The sequence below is a fragment of the Sabethes cyaneus genome, chromosome 3 (genome assembly GCF_943734655.1).
Source record: "Sabethes cyaneus chromosome 3, idSabCyanKW18_F2, whole genome shotgun sequence".
Taxonomy (NCBI): domain Eukaryota; kingdom Metazoa; phylum Arthropoda; class Insecta; order Diptera; family Culicidae; genus Sabethes; species Sabethes cyaneus.
Window position 1 is genome coordinate 248,478,559 of NC_071355.1, and position 17,080 is coordinate 248,495,638.

Here is a 17,080-nt window from a genome sequence, read left to right on the forward strand (position 1 = left end):
ATCCGGTCTCCCTTCGTGAGGCCAGTGCACATTGATAATACTGTAATTGAAGAAACGGCCCTAAATCCTCAACTTGCACATCCTTGCGTTGATCGATTGCCAACCAATTACACGCTGGCGTATCTTTCCTAGTACTATAAAGCCGGTTCCCAGCTCGTTGGTGGTGCCACAGCTCTGGTAGAAAGTAGCCGCTCGATGCCTGATTTTCCATACCTTCTGTCCTGTCCAGCAAAATTCCTACAGTGCTACGACTTCGAAGTTTCGGAGATGTAGTTCATCATAGATTATCCTACCGCAACCCGGGAAACCGAGCGATTTGAAATTCCATGTCCCGAGTTTCCAATCGTAGTCCTTATTTCGTCGCGTATGTCGATGCCGATTGTTCCGATCGCTATTTTCTTCTTCGTTGTTGGTAACTTTTTGTTTTCCAGGACGGCATGTTGGGCCTGCCTCTAACCCCCTGTCTTGTCGGAGGACCATCGTGCACAGCACTGTTTAAGAGTCCCCGCTGGCACGAGGACGAGTATGATCATCAGCCGCCCCTAACATGGAGACGCTCGTGTTTGACGAAGCATTTCCTCTACCGCCATGCTATGGTTACCGCGCCAGTATTCGCGTATCACCATGGGATGGAGAGGGTGATTTGCAAAAAATTTTAGCAACGAAAAATTTTAACGAAGTTTTCATGCTTTGTAAGCTGTTAGTTTGTTGATGCAATAACAAGGAAATATTCTTTATGTATGTACCTACATATGTTTTTGTCGAGTAAATTGATAAGCAATGTGCCCATTAATGCATGTCATTCATGTTTTCCGTTTGTTTGCTTTTGTGTTCTCGCTGTCATGGTGATATGAATATATGTACTACTAAAAGTGTAATGCTCTAATGCCTAGTTGCCAATTCACTTTCCTTTAGTATTGGCATTTTTTTAATTATCGTACAAAATGGGCCGAAGGATCCCAGAATCTCAAAAAACTTTAAATGCAAGTAAAGTTAATGAGCTTATGAATAAAAACAATCGCCTCGATTCTACATTTGCATTGGGCCCGTTCCGCCCAGTCGGTATGTGAAATAGAGCCGAATACTTATTTAAAAATTAGAAGTCTATCATTTTCCGAAAAATCTTCGAAGAAAATTTAACGATTTTTTCGGATATCACTTACATTAAAAATTTATAATTCTTAAGCCAAGTATGGTAAACTGAAATTATTTATCGTAAATGGAAGTAATTTTTTCCAGCAATCCAGCAAATACATCAGTTGGAAAATGCTTGTTACTAAATTTTTCACATCGGTGAAAGCTCAAACACCTAAAGAATGTCGGTAACAGTAAGTTCTAATTTATGGGAAAATTCTATAATATTTTTTGTTCTCTTTATCGATATTCAATTCAGTTTTATTTCAATAATTCAATTCAGTTTAGTTTGTTCATTATTTTAATACCGAAAATTTTCTTAACACTACGATTAGCTTCTCTAATCGCTGTACCAGAAAGTTTGAAGTATATCAACTTTGTGTACCGCAAAGGTCTTGGGGCCTTGAACACTTGCTATTGGTAAGATCTTCAACCAATTTTAAAACGCTTCAAGTTAAAATATAATCAGAAACAGTAAAAAACTCACCGCTCACCTGGTTGCAGCCAGCGTGTGCTGTGGAGTGGACTGTGAGGAGGGCTTCTTCAAAGTCGGGCTCGTTCGTCCTCTCCGACAATGTGGGGGAGGCAGACAAACACTACACACACAGCACAGAGCAGGGGTACATTTTTTGCAATGGTTTGGTTTTATTCTCAGCCAATACCGCCGACGCCACCGCCGCCGCCGTTGCCATTTCCAACTGCAGCTGCTGCTGTGACGTGACTGTGATGTGACTTAATTCGATCTTCTTCATTGTTATCTCACTATCCTATTGCTGCTGCTGCTTTGCTGCTACTATCAGGGGAGAAAGGATTGTGTAATGACGGGAAAGTGGTAGTGGTAAAGCAGTAAAGGATATTCGAGTGCTGCTGAGGGGCTCGTCGTGTACCGGGGTCGATAGAATTGCGAGTTTCGGCTACTTTGGGCTTTTTTCTTCTAGTTATTTATACCGGAGAATATACTAACGCTTTGATACTGTGTACGGGTGCTGTCATTCTATCATGTCGATTTAGTTGCTTTTCTATTGTATGCCGAAATGTCACATTTTTTGTTTTCTTTGCTATCAAGGTTAGGTGTAGCTAAGTAGAATCTGTTACTATTTTTTTTCTATTCTGCTTTGACTGTCTATTTTATACGTTATTTTAAGGGGATAGATTTTCTCAGCTTTATTTTTAATTCAATATAATTTGTAACCTTTTCAAGCCGGTTAGTATTTTGTGTTAGCTTTTTTTTTCTTGTTCGACACTAAATTTTGGCATTCTTTGGGGGTTTTGTTGGTTATGGTAGTGATTGTACGAAAATCACCGCGAAAACCGCGTTCTACAAATCGTTCATTTTTCTTATAGCAACGAGTTAATTGCGAAATCTTTCAGTCAAATTTGTAATTTTGAAAATACTGTTTTTACCAACACGCCGCGCCGTTGATTGCCGTACAATCGAATGAGTTTCGGTTTAGTTTAGTTACACCTTTTTATTTCAATGTGACTGTCTGTGTGTGTGACAATTAAACAAAGTTCAAATTAGTGTAGTAAGTTTGTAGTAATAAAATAACAGAAAAGTGTTGAAACTATTATAAAAAAAAACTGTGGAAAAAGTGATCAAAATCAACAGTGAACTGTTTGGTTATAGATTATCCTTTAAGTAAACGGTGCGATTGGTTCTAAATGTATTTATCGTAAAAACAAATTTTAAAGCTAGAAAAAGTCGAGGGAACTCCGATAAAATTTACGCGCAGTAACCAACGTTTTGCGGTTATTCGAAAATGGGACCTTTTTACACGTGGGATCTTTACTAAAAACTGAAATAAAATACAAAGATCTATACATAAAAACAAAGATTTTGTATGGGGAATCTTACAAGCGCCTAAGTGGATGGTACCTTTTGTCATCCAACCTAAACAGATAATACCCTACGAAACTGTCTCTTGAAGTGTCTATAATCTAAGCGTTAAATGATTTTGCCTTCGACAAGTATCTAGAAGGATAAATAAAACCAAATCTACCGGTGTCGTTTACTACTATTACTTCTACTACTATAGGTTTTCGCTCTTTCCGCGCTTCTGATGAATATTTTTCTCGATTTAAATAGAAGGATCACATTGTTTTTTGAACGTATAGATATAATAGCCTATGTCTAGGGTTTGTCTCCGCTCCGTCGCCCGGCGCTTGCCGGTGTTTAGATGACGTTCGAGGAAAACTTTTCGAACGTCGGCTGATCGATGGTTTCCCTCCGCCGGGGCAGCGTTCCGCTGGCCGTGAACGGAGCCGGATCCGTGCAGCCTAGACTGGTAAGCAGTTCTACCAGAGCGGCGGTCGTTTCCACGTTCACGTGGTGCGGGGTATTGCTAGCTTGCCGGGCGGCGGCCAGCGAGTTGGCCGCCTTGGCGTACGTCAAACACGATCGGCTCTCGTGGTCGATGTGCTTCAGGTTGGCGTGATGCTGGAATGGAAGAGGAATAGTTTGTAAAGGATTTTTCACTGGATAGTGGAGAGTAGAGCAGATGACTTACCCAGATTAAAAGCTGTGAGATTGCTAGATTTCCGATGGCACAGGCCAAATGCAGTGGCGTTCGCAGGTCACGGCCGCTGACGGTGGAATTAATATGCTCTAGAGAAGCGTTCGCCAGTAGAATGATGATGGATTTCATGTCCGACCGAACGACCGCTTCGCGCAGCTGCTGGCCGATCGGCGGAGACGGATTGAACGCAGGTAGGAATTCTTTTGCCTCGTACTTATTGCGGATCCAGGCTTCCTTTTCCTCACGGGAGCTGGCCGGAGTCGGTTTCACCCGTCCGCGGGTATTCGATTCCCACACCGAATTGGCCAGGCTGTTTCCGATGGCGAGCATCACACTAAGGTGACCCGGTCTGTTATACGAAAGAATATCAAAGTTTAATATCACCCAAAAAATATTTAAAGATTTTTGTAGAATATAAAATAACACTCACGGCCATTCATCCAGCCCAAGCGATCTCACTTTGCTGATGTGCGAGCCAAGATTCCGATGCACACCTGAGCATTCGATACACATGAGAACACCCAAATTCAAGCTGGCCCATTCTGGATCTACAAAATAGAATAAATAGAATAGGCAAATTAATTCACAGGTCAATTTTCGCTTGTTAAGGTAGAAAAACTTACTCGGCGAATCGCAATCCACGCAGTACCCGTTGCCCGGTACCCGGCTCCGGATGGACTGCATCGAGGCGATATCGCTCGGATTCAACGGTTTCGATTTGGACGATTCGATGCCCTGCAGCGATTTGAAAATCTCCTGCTCGATCACCGACACCCACTCGTCCCGTTCCTCCGAGTTGGACGCCTCGAAATGCCACTGCTTGTTGTCCAGCGAAACGATGTAGAACTCGAACCCCTCGGAATCTGTCAAAGCCATTATTTAATTTAAATCTCACACAATTCACAGCCCAATGAACCTACCTTCATACTCATTGTTCTTCCCCACACCGCTGCTCTTCATCCGTCGGTGACGCTTTTTCACGTTCGGTGTCTGAGCATCCAGCTTGCTCGAGTTCCCATCGGAACCGATGAAACTCTGCGAGTTGCTGTTACTAATCACGATTCCTTCATCGCCACTGGTCTGCGAGTTGGACTTAACCGGTTCACGCAGGGTATCAAACGCGGTCAACAGTACCTTTTCGGTTAGTTTCCGATCTTTGGCCAACGACAGGCCGCCAATTCCTTCCGTCAGACCATTACTGGCAGTGGCACTAGATGCCGACATCGTTTGGCAGCCGGTTTGGCCGGCGGATTTTCCATTTATTGCCGCCGTCGAGGACAGATTGGCTCCCGTTAGGGCACTGTTGGTGATTATCGATTTGGAGCCTCGTGGTTTCTGTCCGGGCACCTTAACCGTAACGTATTGCAGTGACACCTCCTTACCGTGGACATCATCCATATAATCGTGCAACGACGGATGGTACGTGAGCCGGCCGTCGTCGCACAATGTCACGTACTTCTTCTTCCACTCCTTGTTCAACGATTTGCTGCTCCGTTTGTACAGATAACCTTGCTTGATGGGAATGGCTCGGCCACTTCCCAGTTCTCCGTTTTTAATTTTATCCTGTTGTTCCTTCTTCGATGAGGAAGGAATGAACAGATTCGATCTTCGCCGGCTTTTTCTCGACGTGGTCGGTGTGGAGGTTGGTGTCGGTAGTTCTTTGTCCTTCCCACCACCACCACCACTGCTTCCACCACCGGAATCTTTTCCGGAAATCAGACCCAGCGGTTGCAGTCCTTCACACGACACCGGATGGGTCGGCGGAACAAATTTGGCGATGTTGTTGTTCTCATTGGTCAAAGCCAACAGCGTCTGCTGGGAGGTTCCGTGCGAGATGGTTCCCCACTTTTGCGGAGGATGAGATTCGCGCTGCGGAATCAGGTGGCCAGTTTCACTGGCCAACATTTCCGCACTGAGCTTGATCGGAATGTGATGGCTCGAAGCGGAAAGAACGTGATGCCTGTGGGGAAGTGTCATCGTTCCCTGCTGGTTCTGGTGCTGCTGTTGTTGTTGTTGTTGCTGCTGCTGCTGTTGTTGTTGCTGAACTTGATGGTGCGGGTTATTGTGATGACTTGGTGAGGAACTGCTCAACGTTAGGCCACTCGCCGGACTGCCGGTTGATGACGAAAAACCATTCGTTGGGCTAGGAACGGTTGCGTGAAAACTGGCCACCCCGAGGCGGGTGCCTTGCGGCGTCGTTGGTCGCGAATTTGTCGGTGTGATGGCGGAACCGGTCGACAGGCGCTGCTGGACGATCTTCTGGCAGGCTGCAATGAACAAAATATTAACCGTTAGCGAATGAAAGTTGAGCACGGAATGCTTTTAAAGTGTACAATATCTTCGATAGAAAGGCATTTTTCGATTGCGAAAATTCTAAATCCAAACACCGAACAACCGACCGAACCGAACATAACCAAACAAAGCGCAACGAAGTACAATCGGAGTCGGCTTCTCCCTTCCTTTCGCTTCAGCATAATATCCTACGACGCACATAAGGAGCACAGCTTTCGCCTTATGCTTCTACGAATTATGCACGGTCGGGCTGTTGTTTTGTTCAATGGGCTGGTTGTGTGTGCGGCACGGTACCGTTCCGTTCCCCCAACCGACATGTATACGTTTATGTATCTCGGCAAGTTTGCTCTCTCCTTTTCTGTATGTACTTTCGTATCATATATTGTACAACAGTACAACATAACACGAGGGTTGTTTTGTTGCTTCCCAGGATCACCACCGGAGGGCCAGGTTATGCTTTTCAACTGGTTTATGCGTGTTGGTCCTACTTATATTAACAAGCAGAAAATAGACAAAAAGCTTGCGAAGCAAACAGGATTTTTCTTCGTTGGGCTTTGTTGTCTCAGGATGGTTTGCGTCTCGGATAAAAAAAATGTTTTGACGCAGCAATAAACCCAGCCTACTATAATAGGAATGGGAATCGAACGGTCGATGCCGGCCGATATTATGAAAGAGTAAATGCAATGCATTTACCTATATGACACTTTTGCATTAATCTTGTAATTATTGTATTGACTTGGTGTCAGTTTTGTGTTTTTGTTGTGCTATTTTAGTGTCTAGTATTGGTTTTGAATCATTCCTATGACTATCGTTTTGCCATTTGTGGCACTTTTATTACTTTTATTTTAGTTTTTGTGTATTTTTGTGCCACTTTGGACAAATTCTTGTGTCCTTTCTGAATCATTTCTATATTCTTTTTATATTTGTTTATCATCCGTGCCATTTTTGTGTTGTATGTCTATCAGTTTGGTGTCTTTTTGTACATTTTTATTGTACTATTTTCGAATCATCTTCATAATTTATGTCGTTTGCGTCATTTTCGTTCGAGACGAGAGGGTTTAGCTTTCTGAGAACGTAATAATATTACATTTGTCGGAGTTCAGCAGCATTCGCTTATATTTACACCGTTTCGCAAAAATCAATAGCTGCTACTGGAGAACCGCGGGCGGATTCTCTCTTTTTGCCTACAGCTTAAGATCGTCAGCCAACGAGAAACGCAGGAGCAGGAAATTGACGTCGTTAAAGACCATAGGACCGAGATGGCTACCTTGTGGGCATCCAAAGCAAGCAAAGAATGAGCTTTATATAAAACCGTTCACTTCTAGATGGCGACCGGAGATTGATTTATACCATTTTTTATTATTTTTGTATCACATTATTAGTACTTTTTTGCATTATTTTGTGTCGGTTAGACGTTGACGTAGGACTACGGCCTTCGAAAGATAGGCCGTCATCCCATCATAGCCGTCGTAATACAGACTTATAGGAGAACAAAGATTTAAAATTTTCTCATAAACCATTTGCCGTGTGAGCTCATTCACTATCGAGTGATTACAGAAAAGCATTTTATGGCCCGTCTGCAATAGCCAATAGCCAATAATGAACAGTATATTCAAACCAAACGGTCCTTTTCAGGGCCACCGCATTTTTAAGAAGAGTTCATATCAAGGCCGTGACATCGTCGAAGCAAATAATTGAAACGGATTTTCTCTTGCTATCGCTTCACACATGAAGCGACTTGTTTCATTAGTAGAAAAGAATCTTTCAAGCCAACTCCTAAAGAAGCTGGTGATTGTTTCCACCAGTGACACCGGTTTGACCAGATCAATTATAGTATGCGTTATATTATTTCCAAAGGAAATGTTACCGAAAATCAGTTCAATTATACTTAAAGTTGCTAACCTTCTACTAAATATTTGATAGAAAAGTACAAACGATACTTTAAAGGCGACCGTCATGATGCAGAGAAACCCATTTTAGGACTCTTAAAATTAAAAAGAAGTGAGCCTAAAATGCAATCCTGCGGTACGTGTGAATTGTTTGTAAATGTTTTTAAAACTACAAACGTAAAATTCAGCTGTTCGCAACATACAAGAATAATTCCAGCCACGTGAAATGCCTGTGAAGCTTCGACAAGCTTAAAATTTGGCATGCTCAGTGCAGCTTCGATTTTGCTGATTTGAGTGTACCAGCTCTGCTAAGCAGAATTTGTAAAAATTATGGACACTCGAAGAGTGGGTTAGTAACTACAATATTGCTTGCTGACTACTTTGATAATTCCTCTACTTTGCCTTTTGTAGTTACTATATGATACTGCAAGGTTGCCATACCGGTAGTAAAGAAACCATTTTAATTTGTGTTGCTTCTGTTTGGAGTGTTAACGATGGAGTCGAGATGGAAAAAAGCCTTTTAATGCTGAAAAGAATGGTTTGAAGTATTAGGAATTATTCGTTTTTTTCTGAATGAACATTATCACTGTGACCAGTATTTTTTTATCTGCATTTTAATATCACTCATCATTCATAATTATTCAGGCGGTTTTTCTGTATTCCGCACTTTGTTCTTTTGTAGTATTATTTTTTCAACTTTTCAACCAATCTCGCTCCATGAGGCCAAGCCAAGAGATGCGAAGGCTAGTTATAATTAACCCTGACAAGAGGCTTCAGTGATAGTAAGCGCAGAATTTAGTACGAAGGAAGGATGTGGAGGGGTCTGAGAATAAATTCATGAGATAAGGGAGGGCCATCTAAAGAAGTAGTGTATCGCTCATTTTTATCCAAAAATGGATCTCACCAAGCTATAATTTGAGCCAACTATAATCGGATTCGAATTCACTCGTCCTCCCAGGCCCTGTGGATGGCCGGTAGAGATGGACCTTTAAACTATACCTCGCCAGGCGAATCTCTGCCTCTGCCTCTGCCTGAATGGTGCCTAAGGCTCGTATTTCATATGTCTGCGTCACTCTCTGCGTTTGTATTCTGCCAAAGATAGTTCGCAACAGCTTTCATTCAAATACGATGAGTGCATGAAAGTTTTCCGTTAGCAATAAGTTACAGTCTCAACCCGTAGAGGGTTACGGGTCTGATTATAGCGTTTTGTACATCATCAGCTTTGTGTGGCGGCGTATGCCTATCGATCGAAGCGTCTTACAGACGAAAAAGGAGGCTCGACTTCCAGCTTGAATGCGTCGTTGCATATCCTTACTTGTATTATTGTCGATGGTAACCAGAGATCCCGAATATATGAACTGATTAATCACTTTCAGGTCATCGCCGTCAATGGTCGCTGTCCGTGCGAGGCAAACGCTTGCTTTCTCTGGATCCCCTTCCATCCATATATTTGGTTTTAGACGCGTTGATTTGTAACCTCATCCTCCTAGCCGCTGTTTTTATTCTGGTAGGAGTTGTGTTTAGCGTCCAAAGGTTTCTAGCAATGATGTCGAGGTTGTCTGTGCGCGCGATACGAAGACTCGAGAGTGCCCCCGAAACACGCACGTAGCACTACACTCGCTTCAGGGTAGCATTGATCAGCTGCGTCAGTTTATTTGAAGAACCATGCTCGTACAGTATCTGACAGAGCTGTTCGCGCTCAACTGTATCGTATGCTGCCCTGAAATCTACGGAAATATGATGCGTGAGCCCGTTATACTGCCGACATTTCTGTAGTAGCACTGGTCCCCATAAAGCCCGTCTGATACTGCCTCACGACATCTCTTGCTATTGGAGATAGACGACGTATCAAGATCTGGGAGAACGCCTAGGCGGTGTTGATTAACGTAATGTTGCGGTGATTACAGCAATCGACCCGATCGCATTTTTGTAGATGTGACAAACCACACCTTCCATCCGCTCCTCCGGTAGTTTCTTCTTTGAAATTATCCAGTGTACTGCTGTTGCTAGCGGTTACTTATCTTTCTTGTGTAGTTCTGCCGGGAGATTCTATTAGTCTTCAGCTCCCCGATTTTCAGCCTAAAGTCTTTGTGATCAGAAGCTGGTAGATAGATAGATAGATAGACTCATTCCGCGCTGGTCGGTACTTGATCAAGTTCTCCATAGTGGCAATGCTTGGCACTAGAAACATTATCATCAACTTCAAATGAAGCTCACTTGAAAGGTTCAGTTCAGAAAATCAAAAAAAGTCGGTGGTTCGTGCTATTTCATGCCGTTGTCTCCATTCAACTCGATCTTGGGCCACTCGTGGGCAATTTCCCAGTCTTCTTAGAAGTCGCAAATTATTTTCGACCCGATCGAGCCATCTTGCCCGTTGAGCCCTCTGTTCCTGGTGCCGGTGGGGTTGCTGAGGAAAACAGTTTTCGTCGATCTACCTACAGCCTTATTATTTTTCATCCTACCGTTCTCCAAGACTTCCTGTGAACTTGGGACCGGAAAAACGTCAACCTCCAGGATGTGCGGCGAGGTGGCGAGTGCTCCAGGGTGTAACACTTTGCTTCATTTCTTCAACATTGTTGTTAAGATGCTGGTCATAGTACTGCTTTAAGTGCGGCTTTTCACGAACTTTCATCGATTTTCCAGCTCATTTTGACGTGATTAAGCTTTTCTGCGTCGTTAGGTGTACTTGCTTGTACTTGTGATGTTTTGTTAATAGTTATTTCTATTCATTCCTTTCAGCTTCCTTTCCATGTCTCACTGCCTATTTAATTTAGTGTAATCTGTGATGATAGTTGTTTTATATGGAATTAAGATAAAACATGGATAAGTCCTGTTAATTACCCTGAATCTGGCGTTCTACGAAAGATAATTCTTTGCCTTTTTCGATTGAATATGATATCCGACATATGGCTAGCTCGGCCTATTTACACTATTTACAGCAATCAAGGCACGTTATCAGCGATGAAGGTACGTTTCAAAGCGTCAATTCTCTGTGGTTAATCGGCGTTAAACAGCGATTACATTATTTTATTACGTTGAATTATTCGTTCGCCGAACGATTCTTTCAATAAATTAATTGAGGCATGTAACGCCGTGTTGTGGAAACCACCGCTCCGCCACATTAAGGGCACAAAACTGTGGTGATTTTTCAGGATTTTTCTCTTCACTCCAGATGTGGCAACTTTGATTGTTAGCAACTTTGTTTTGATTATTCCTCACGTATATGGCGTCGTATATGAGTCGTAGGAGAGAGAGCGGAAGAGGTCCCCAAAATCCGAATCAAATCATTTTTCGCGTTATCGAAGAAAATATATTTGAAATGAGTCATAAAACATTGTAACAAAACAGCTATGCCCCTTTAAGATTAAAAGACAAGAGTTCTGCTTTGTTTCTGTATGGACATTAGGCCGTTTGAACAAAACAACTTGCATTGCTTTTCCCGTGTAAATCTTATGGGAGAAGTAAAGCAAACTCCATTATTCATACGGTCTATTATCACCGCCTCCAGTGACCGTTCAGGTGTTTTGCTGTACTCTGCACTTCGTTATTCTTGCAGGATCGCTATTTATTTTTGCGTAAGTGTAAATGTTTTTACCCTTTCAATATTTCATACAATTTTTGGAGAATTATTTCATCATAGTCAGTTTTGTTCGTCATAGTATCGCTTAATCTGCTTTCAAATAGAAGACAGGTTTGTAAGATAGAGCTAGAGAAAAATCTCTACAAGCTATCTATTCTTTTAAATCACTTTAAATTAACTTTTGAAGATAGGGCAAAAAATTAGCGTGAACCATTTTATTGCTTTTACTCAAACAGATTGAACAGAATAGAGTGGATCTAACATTATGAACATTTTAATCCGAATTCAATCGAAAAACTTACCGTCCTGAAAGACCCGTTCCACGTTCAACCCGTAGGTGGCACATGTTTCGTAGTACGAGCACCGTTTCAGATCCTGGGCCAGCTTGCGCGCTCGGGCGTCGTCGATGACCCGCGGTGACCGTTCGCTGATGGCATCTACAAAAAACGCAACAATAATAAAACATATTAGAGACCCGTTCAAACCGTTTCAAACCATTCATTCGGTTGCGTCGCTTACCTTGCGTTCCGACCAGGATGATCGGAATCTCGGAACTGTTGCGAAAGTGCGACATTTTGGTGTAGTAGGTGTAGACGGCGTTGAAGCTCGACTCGTTCTCCAGGCTGAATACGAAGATAACCGCGTCGACCCAGGCAGCAAACTGCAACAAAAAAGCAGAGATCAAAACAACATTTTAACAATCTTTTCCCGCGGCAACAAGCAGTGCGCAAAAATGCAACATAATAGCAGTTATTAGGAGAACCTTGCCGGACGGAATTGATTTGTCACGGGGAAACGATTAATCACAAATTTACGACAGCGAGTGTCAAAAAATCAACTCTTAAACGAAACCTTTTTTTTTTTTTTTTTTTGAAAATGTCAACCCAAAAACTCACCCCGCGTTTACCGCAATGATTTTTTTTCGTCCCAAAAAAAAAACAATCCAACAAGGGGAGAAGTCCATTAAAGCAAATCTTGCCACATTATTAACTAAGTTAGGAAAGTATGTTCAAAGTTTCGGAAAAAGAGGGATTAAATCAGTTCCGAATTTCGTTTCGTTTCTTCTTGTCAGCAAAAGGAAAGTTTTGATTGATATCGAACTGTATATGATTGATCAATTTACTTCACGAAAGTGATACCTACTGAACTGTTTAGGAAACCGTTACAAAAAAGCTCAAATTTTTCTCTTTTTTATGGCAAACCATTTCTTAAGTGATGCAGTAAAATCAACCCCCAGTAAAAACGGCCATTTACGTGTGAGGAAGAAAAAACAAACCTAAAGAGGTAAGATTTGGTTAATTTTTTCGGCATTTCGGTATTCAAAAGGGGGAGAAATCTGCTTTCAATTTTTGCGATGGAAACTGGCCGCAGGACGGCATGCATTTAATTATATTATTTTGATTCAGCTCTGATTGTTGAGTGCACACGAAACAGAGAAGCCAAATCGGATCGTCCATTAGAGGAACATTTGGATGCGTTAAAAATGTGAATTATGTACATAAATGTAATGCTTCAAGGGCAACCTATTGTTAATTTTCACTCATTTGTTTCATGCATAAAAAAACTAATTTTTGAAGCGTAATGGACCATTCAACCAGTTGTAGTTAATTACTGGACGAAGGTTTGGAAGCCTAGGGGTGTAACAATGGTAAAAACTAATAAGAGAAAAAATCTACAAGAAAAAAATGAAAAAATTGAAAGTTTCTTTGATGAAACAGGATCGATAAAATGATGGATTTCAATCCTTCAGCCCCTCGAAAGGTCAACGTAAAGTACACACAATTCATGTGAACTTTATGAAGTTTGTGCGCCTCACTTTGGACGGGAATTTGCTTTGGTGTTTTCCGCGCGGCTGGCTCACAGCGGCTAACGTGATGATGGGGACAGGAAATGGTCGATTTCAGTAGTGGAAGATTGCACAATTGGATTTCGCAGCTCGTAAATCATCGTCGGTGGGTCGAACGCAGCAGTGCGCCCGCAGCACAGCAACTGCTGGCGCATCGTAAATCACCACCACCGGAAAGCGCACCAACAGACAGAAACAAAAATGCCAAACAATTCGAGGGCGATTATGCTCTAATATAGCTCCGTTTCGGCATAGAACAGAGATGTTGTTACGAAAGGAGAGAAAAAAAAAGACTAGCAAATTGTAACAACAATAAACTTCTTTTTCGAAAAAAAAGAAACGTAACCTCCAAAAACAAATATCACAAATCACCATTCGCACCCTAAGTGAGCTGTAAGTTCGCGTTGATTTATTTACTGCCAGAAGTTAATTGTCACGAGAAATGACTAACAGCAGTTAGTTGGCGTCGAAATATCGATTGTATAAACAAACTTACTCTGTCCCGGTATGATAAACAACAATTACCAACGGTCGGAAGTTCACTACGGAATCGAAAACAAACTGCGACGGTTCTGGTTCTATCGCAATCGCAGTGACTTTCCCATTCGGAAACATTGAACTTGACTGCAGCAGCAGTGACGGCGGTGGCAGACTTTGGTCATCTTTCGGACGGCTACCTGTGCAGGCGCAGGCGCACGGGATCGGCTGGTGGTGCCGTGTCGAGGACAAAATGCAGTCGCATTTGGCATTCGGAGAATGCTAAACAGTAATGCTAAAGTGGTACCATACATTTGCAAGCGACGATAGAATTGGCGAAAGAATTCGGTCAAGAGTTTGAGCAAAATAGCATGGTTCACTGACATCATACATGGATACGAACGAACGTACTTAGAGGTTGTAGATTGTGATATTGCAACGTTGTATGTTAAGTGAGACAATGGACAACATTCTAACAGACCTGGACGTAGCCTTTAGAAGTAGGTACTCTCATCAGAACTTGGTTGTAAATAATTCATCCCGGGCGTCTGAAGAGCACCGTCATTAGCGTACAATTCTGACGTCTGTTGATTTAGAAGCCCTTTATAAAGGAAAAACGCTTTAAAATGAACGTTTTTTTGTCTGCAGAAAAGTGTTAGAAACTCTGCAATGTTTGTTTGTGTTCTGACTCTCAAATCGGAGCCGTTTTTTTCTTTAATTTTTGTGTCTCGTAAAAATCTCTACAATGAAACTATGCTTAACCAATTAAGTGGCATGTCGTGCCATCTTCTGGAAACAAACATCCCCCAATCAATAAAAATAGGTATTGGTGATTTTAGTAAGACTTGATTTGGTAAGGAGGAAGTACAATGGAAGTTTTTGGAGCAATAGAAGCAAATCAGTACATCGGAGCGTCATAAAAAATAGTTCAGCGTTGTTAAATCTCACGATTGTGGAGGGATTGTCTTGTTCCACTACGTAAAACTAATTGAACTTTATTCATTCTCCGAACTTTCCTTTCAATTTAATAGTGTGGTTTACAATTCTTTTTAATTACTAGCTGAAACCCGCGTCGCCTCGCGGCTGGTTGAGAACAAACCGAGGGTTACCCAATCTAATTTTCTATATTTACGGCGAAATAGCACTTTTTTATTGTGATAATCTAGATTCACTACAATGGAGATAACCGGAACGTATGACCAAAACGCAATAATGGACCCTTAACGCTATCTCATAAAGATGCAACTACGTTACTGATGCTTGCCTTGGATGAAATCTTGGGTTGGATGCAATCATGGCATTTGTTTGAGTTTTCCCTGACTATTGTCAACTGTGGCTTTTAACTGCTGCCATCTGTACATCGTTGTATCACGAATATTTATTGTTATGTTTGTAACACAAATTCTGCTCCACATCTCTTTTGGGCCCACAGCGAATCCTGTCCCGAATAAGGGAGCGTTCATGAGGTGCTTGCGCCAACGATTCTTACCACAAAAATAAGGCGTCCTGTCAGGGGTCTGGTTTTCGTTACTGACGGAATAAGGTATGTAAGAATAAGGCTTTTAGTTATGATGATTCTCGATCCTATTAGAAGAATTATCGAATCAACGAGAAAGTTAGGATAAAATTTCATTTAATTGTACACAAACAATCTCCAGAGACGTTTCGTTCCAACTTGTAACCTTCTTCAGGGTGCAATGCAGACGCATCGAATTTCCTAACCAGAAGAAAACTGATGTTTCTAGCGAAGACAAACGAGATATATAAATTTCTTTGCCAAAAATATCCGTAATATTCAAAATCAAAAACTCAAAGTTTTTTGAGTTTAAGAAACGCCATGTAAAAACCTCTCAACTTTCACAAAAAATTAAAGATGGTAACACAATTAAAACTAAAAAATAAACAATGATGAACGGATAGATGCCTCACGTACCTGCGGAATAAAATAGATCCCAGAGTGGTCTTCAGCTTCTTATCCAGCAACTCCTATTCCTACCTCCTCGCGGTACCAATCGGAACATGAACAACCTTAGTGAAGATCGGGTAACCAACCCCGGTGGAAAGTAATGTTGTATACCGACAGGGAAGTAGCTGAGTCAGCACGAGAAGTAGCCTTGCCAGCCACGAGCATGTGTCCCTATGTCAAGGGCGACTCTTGATGGCCCTACATTTACATTCCTCAACGTATTGAGCGCCTGCACTCCAGGCTAGGAGCGGTTCACAACAGCGTCTGATCCGTAGCCGGCGACTGAATTGAAAAACGTGATGTTTTGACACTTGAGACTCGGTAGCGTAGCCTTTACTAGGGCCTAAACCATCCTAAATCAAACTACTACGACAATTCAACTAAATATGGATCGCAATATTCGGCATTGACCTTGGCAACCAAATAAGGACAACGAATGGAATCTCGGTACTTGGAACTGTAGAGTGCTGAATTTCGTAGGTGGCACCCGAACAGTTTGAACTCCGCAAACTTGACATCATAGCTCTGCAGGAAATCTGTCGCGAAAGAGAGAAGATTTAGAAGATCCGCGGTAGAAAGTAAACATCCCAAGCAACAATGTGAGTTTTATTGTGCTCTTATGGCGGATTTCATGATCAATATTGGTCTTAAATGCCATCATAAGAGTGTAATAAAACCCAAATTATTGCTAGGGATCGTAGCTCTTCAGGAAATCTGCCGCAAAAGAGAGAAAATTTGGAAGATCCGCGGTAGAAAGTGGCACTGAGTAAACGAACGGGGAACTGGGAACGGGCTTTGTGGTGTAGATCAGAAGATTTTCATTTTAAGACCGCCATTGGAAAGCTGAGAAAAAATGCTACAAAAACCATTCAAGAAAAGAGAGGGACAAAGTGAAAAAAAATTGGCGGCCATCTAGGATTTGGGCTTTTTTTAACCTGTTAGACCCCTTGCCGCACGAGGGGTCCACAATTTCGAGGTATCAAAAGTGTAATTCTTATTTTTTAACCATTTTTAACCAATTAAGCGCAAAAGTTCCAACATTTGAAGACCTCGTGTCAGTAGCGAGAATTACTCATACTCTTATAATGGCTTTTATGACCAAAATTGATCATGAAAACCACCATAAGAGTGTAATAAAACTCCAATTGTTACTTGGGATGAGGAGGAAGCGTTCTACGCGCGGTTAAAGGCAACGTACGGTAGCTGTTAGCCACGGGACATAAAGATCGTTATCGGGGGTATGAACGCCCAGGTCGGTAGGGACGAAATGTATATATCGGTGGTCGGACACCATAGCGTGCATACCGACACGAACGATAGTGGCAACCGTGGCGCTAAATGAAGAACCTCGAAGAATAGGTATAAAATGTTTGGTTTGGT

The 17,080-nt window shown here is 42.0% G+C and overlaps 1 protein-coding gene across 2 annotated transcripts in view; it reads right to left on the minus strand.

Moving 5' to 3' along the window:
- Positions 1-1,777: 1,777 nt before the first annotated feature.
- Positions 1,778-17,080, minus strand: part of LOC128744415 (centaurin-gamma-1A) — a 260,009-nt gene continuing 244,706 nt past the window's right edge. For both annotated transcript variants that reach the window (XM_053841416.1, XM_053841417.1), the window contains exons 3-9: positions 11,931-12,072; positions 11,714-11,848; positions 4,571-5,917; positions 4,274-4,513; positions 4,081-4,198; positions 3,642-3,999; positions 1,778-3,571 (exon numbers count right to left, since the gene is read on the minus strand). In XM_053841416.1, the coding sequence (XP_053697391.1) occupies positions 3,308-3,571; positions 3,642-3,999; positions 4,081-4,198; positions 4,274-4,513; positions 4,571-5,917; positions 11,714-11,848; positions 11,931-12,072 (2,604 nt within the window). In that variant the 3' untranslated portion in view covers positions 1,778-3,307. The remainder of the gene's footprint in view (positions 3,572-3,641; positions 4,000-4,080; positions 4,199-4,273; positions 4,514-4,570; positions 5,918-11,713; positions 11,849-11,930; positions 12,073-17,080) is intronic.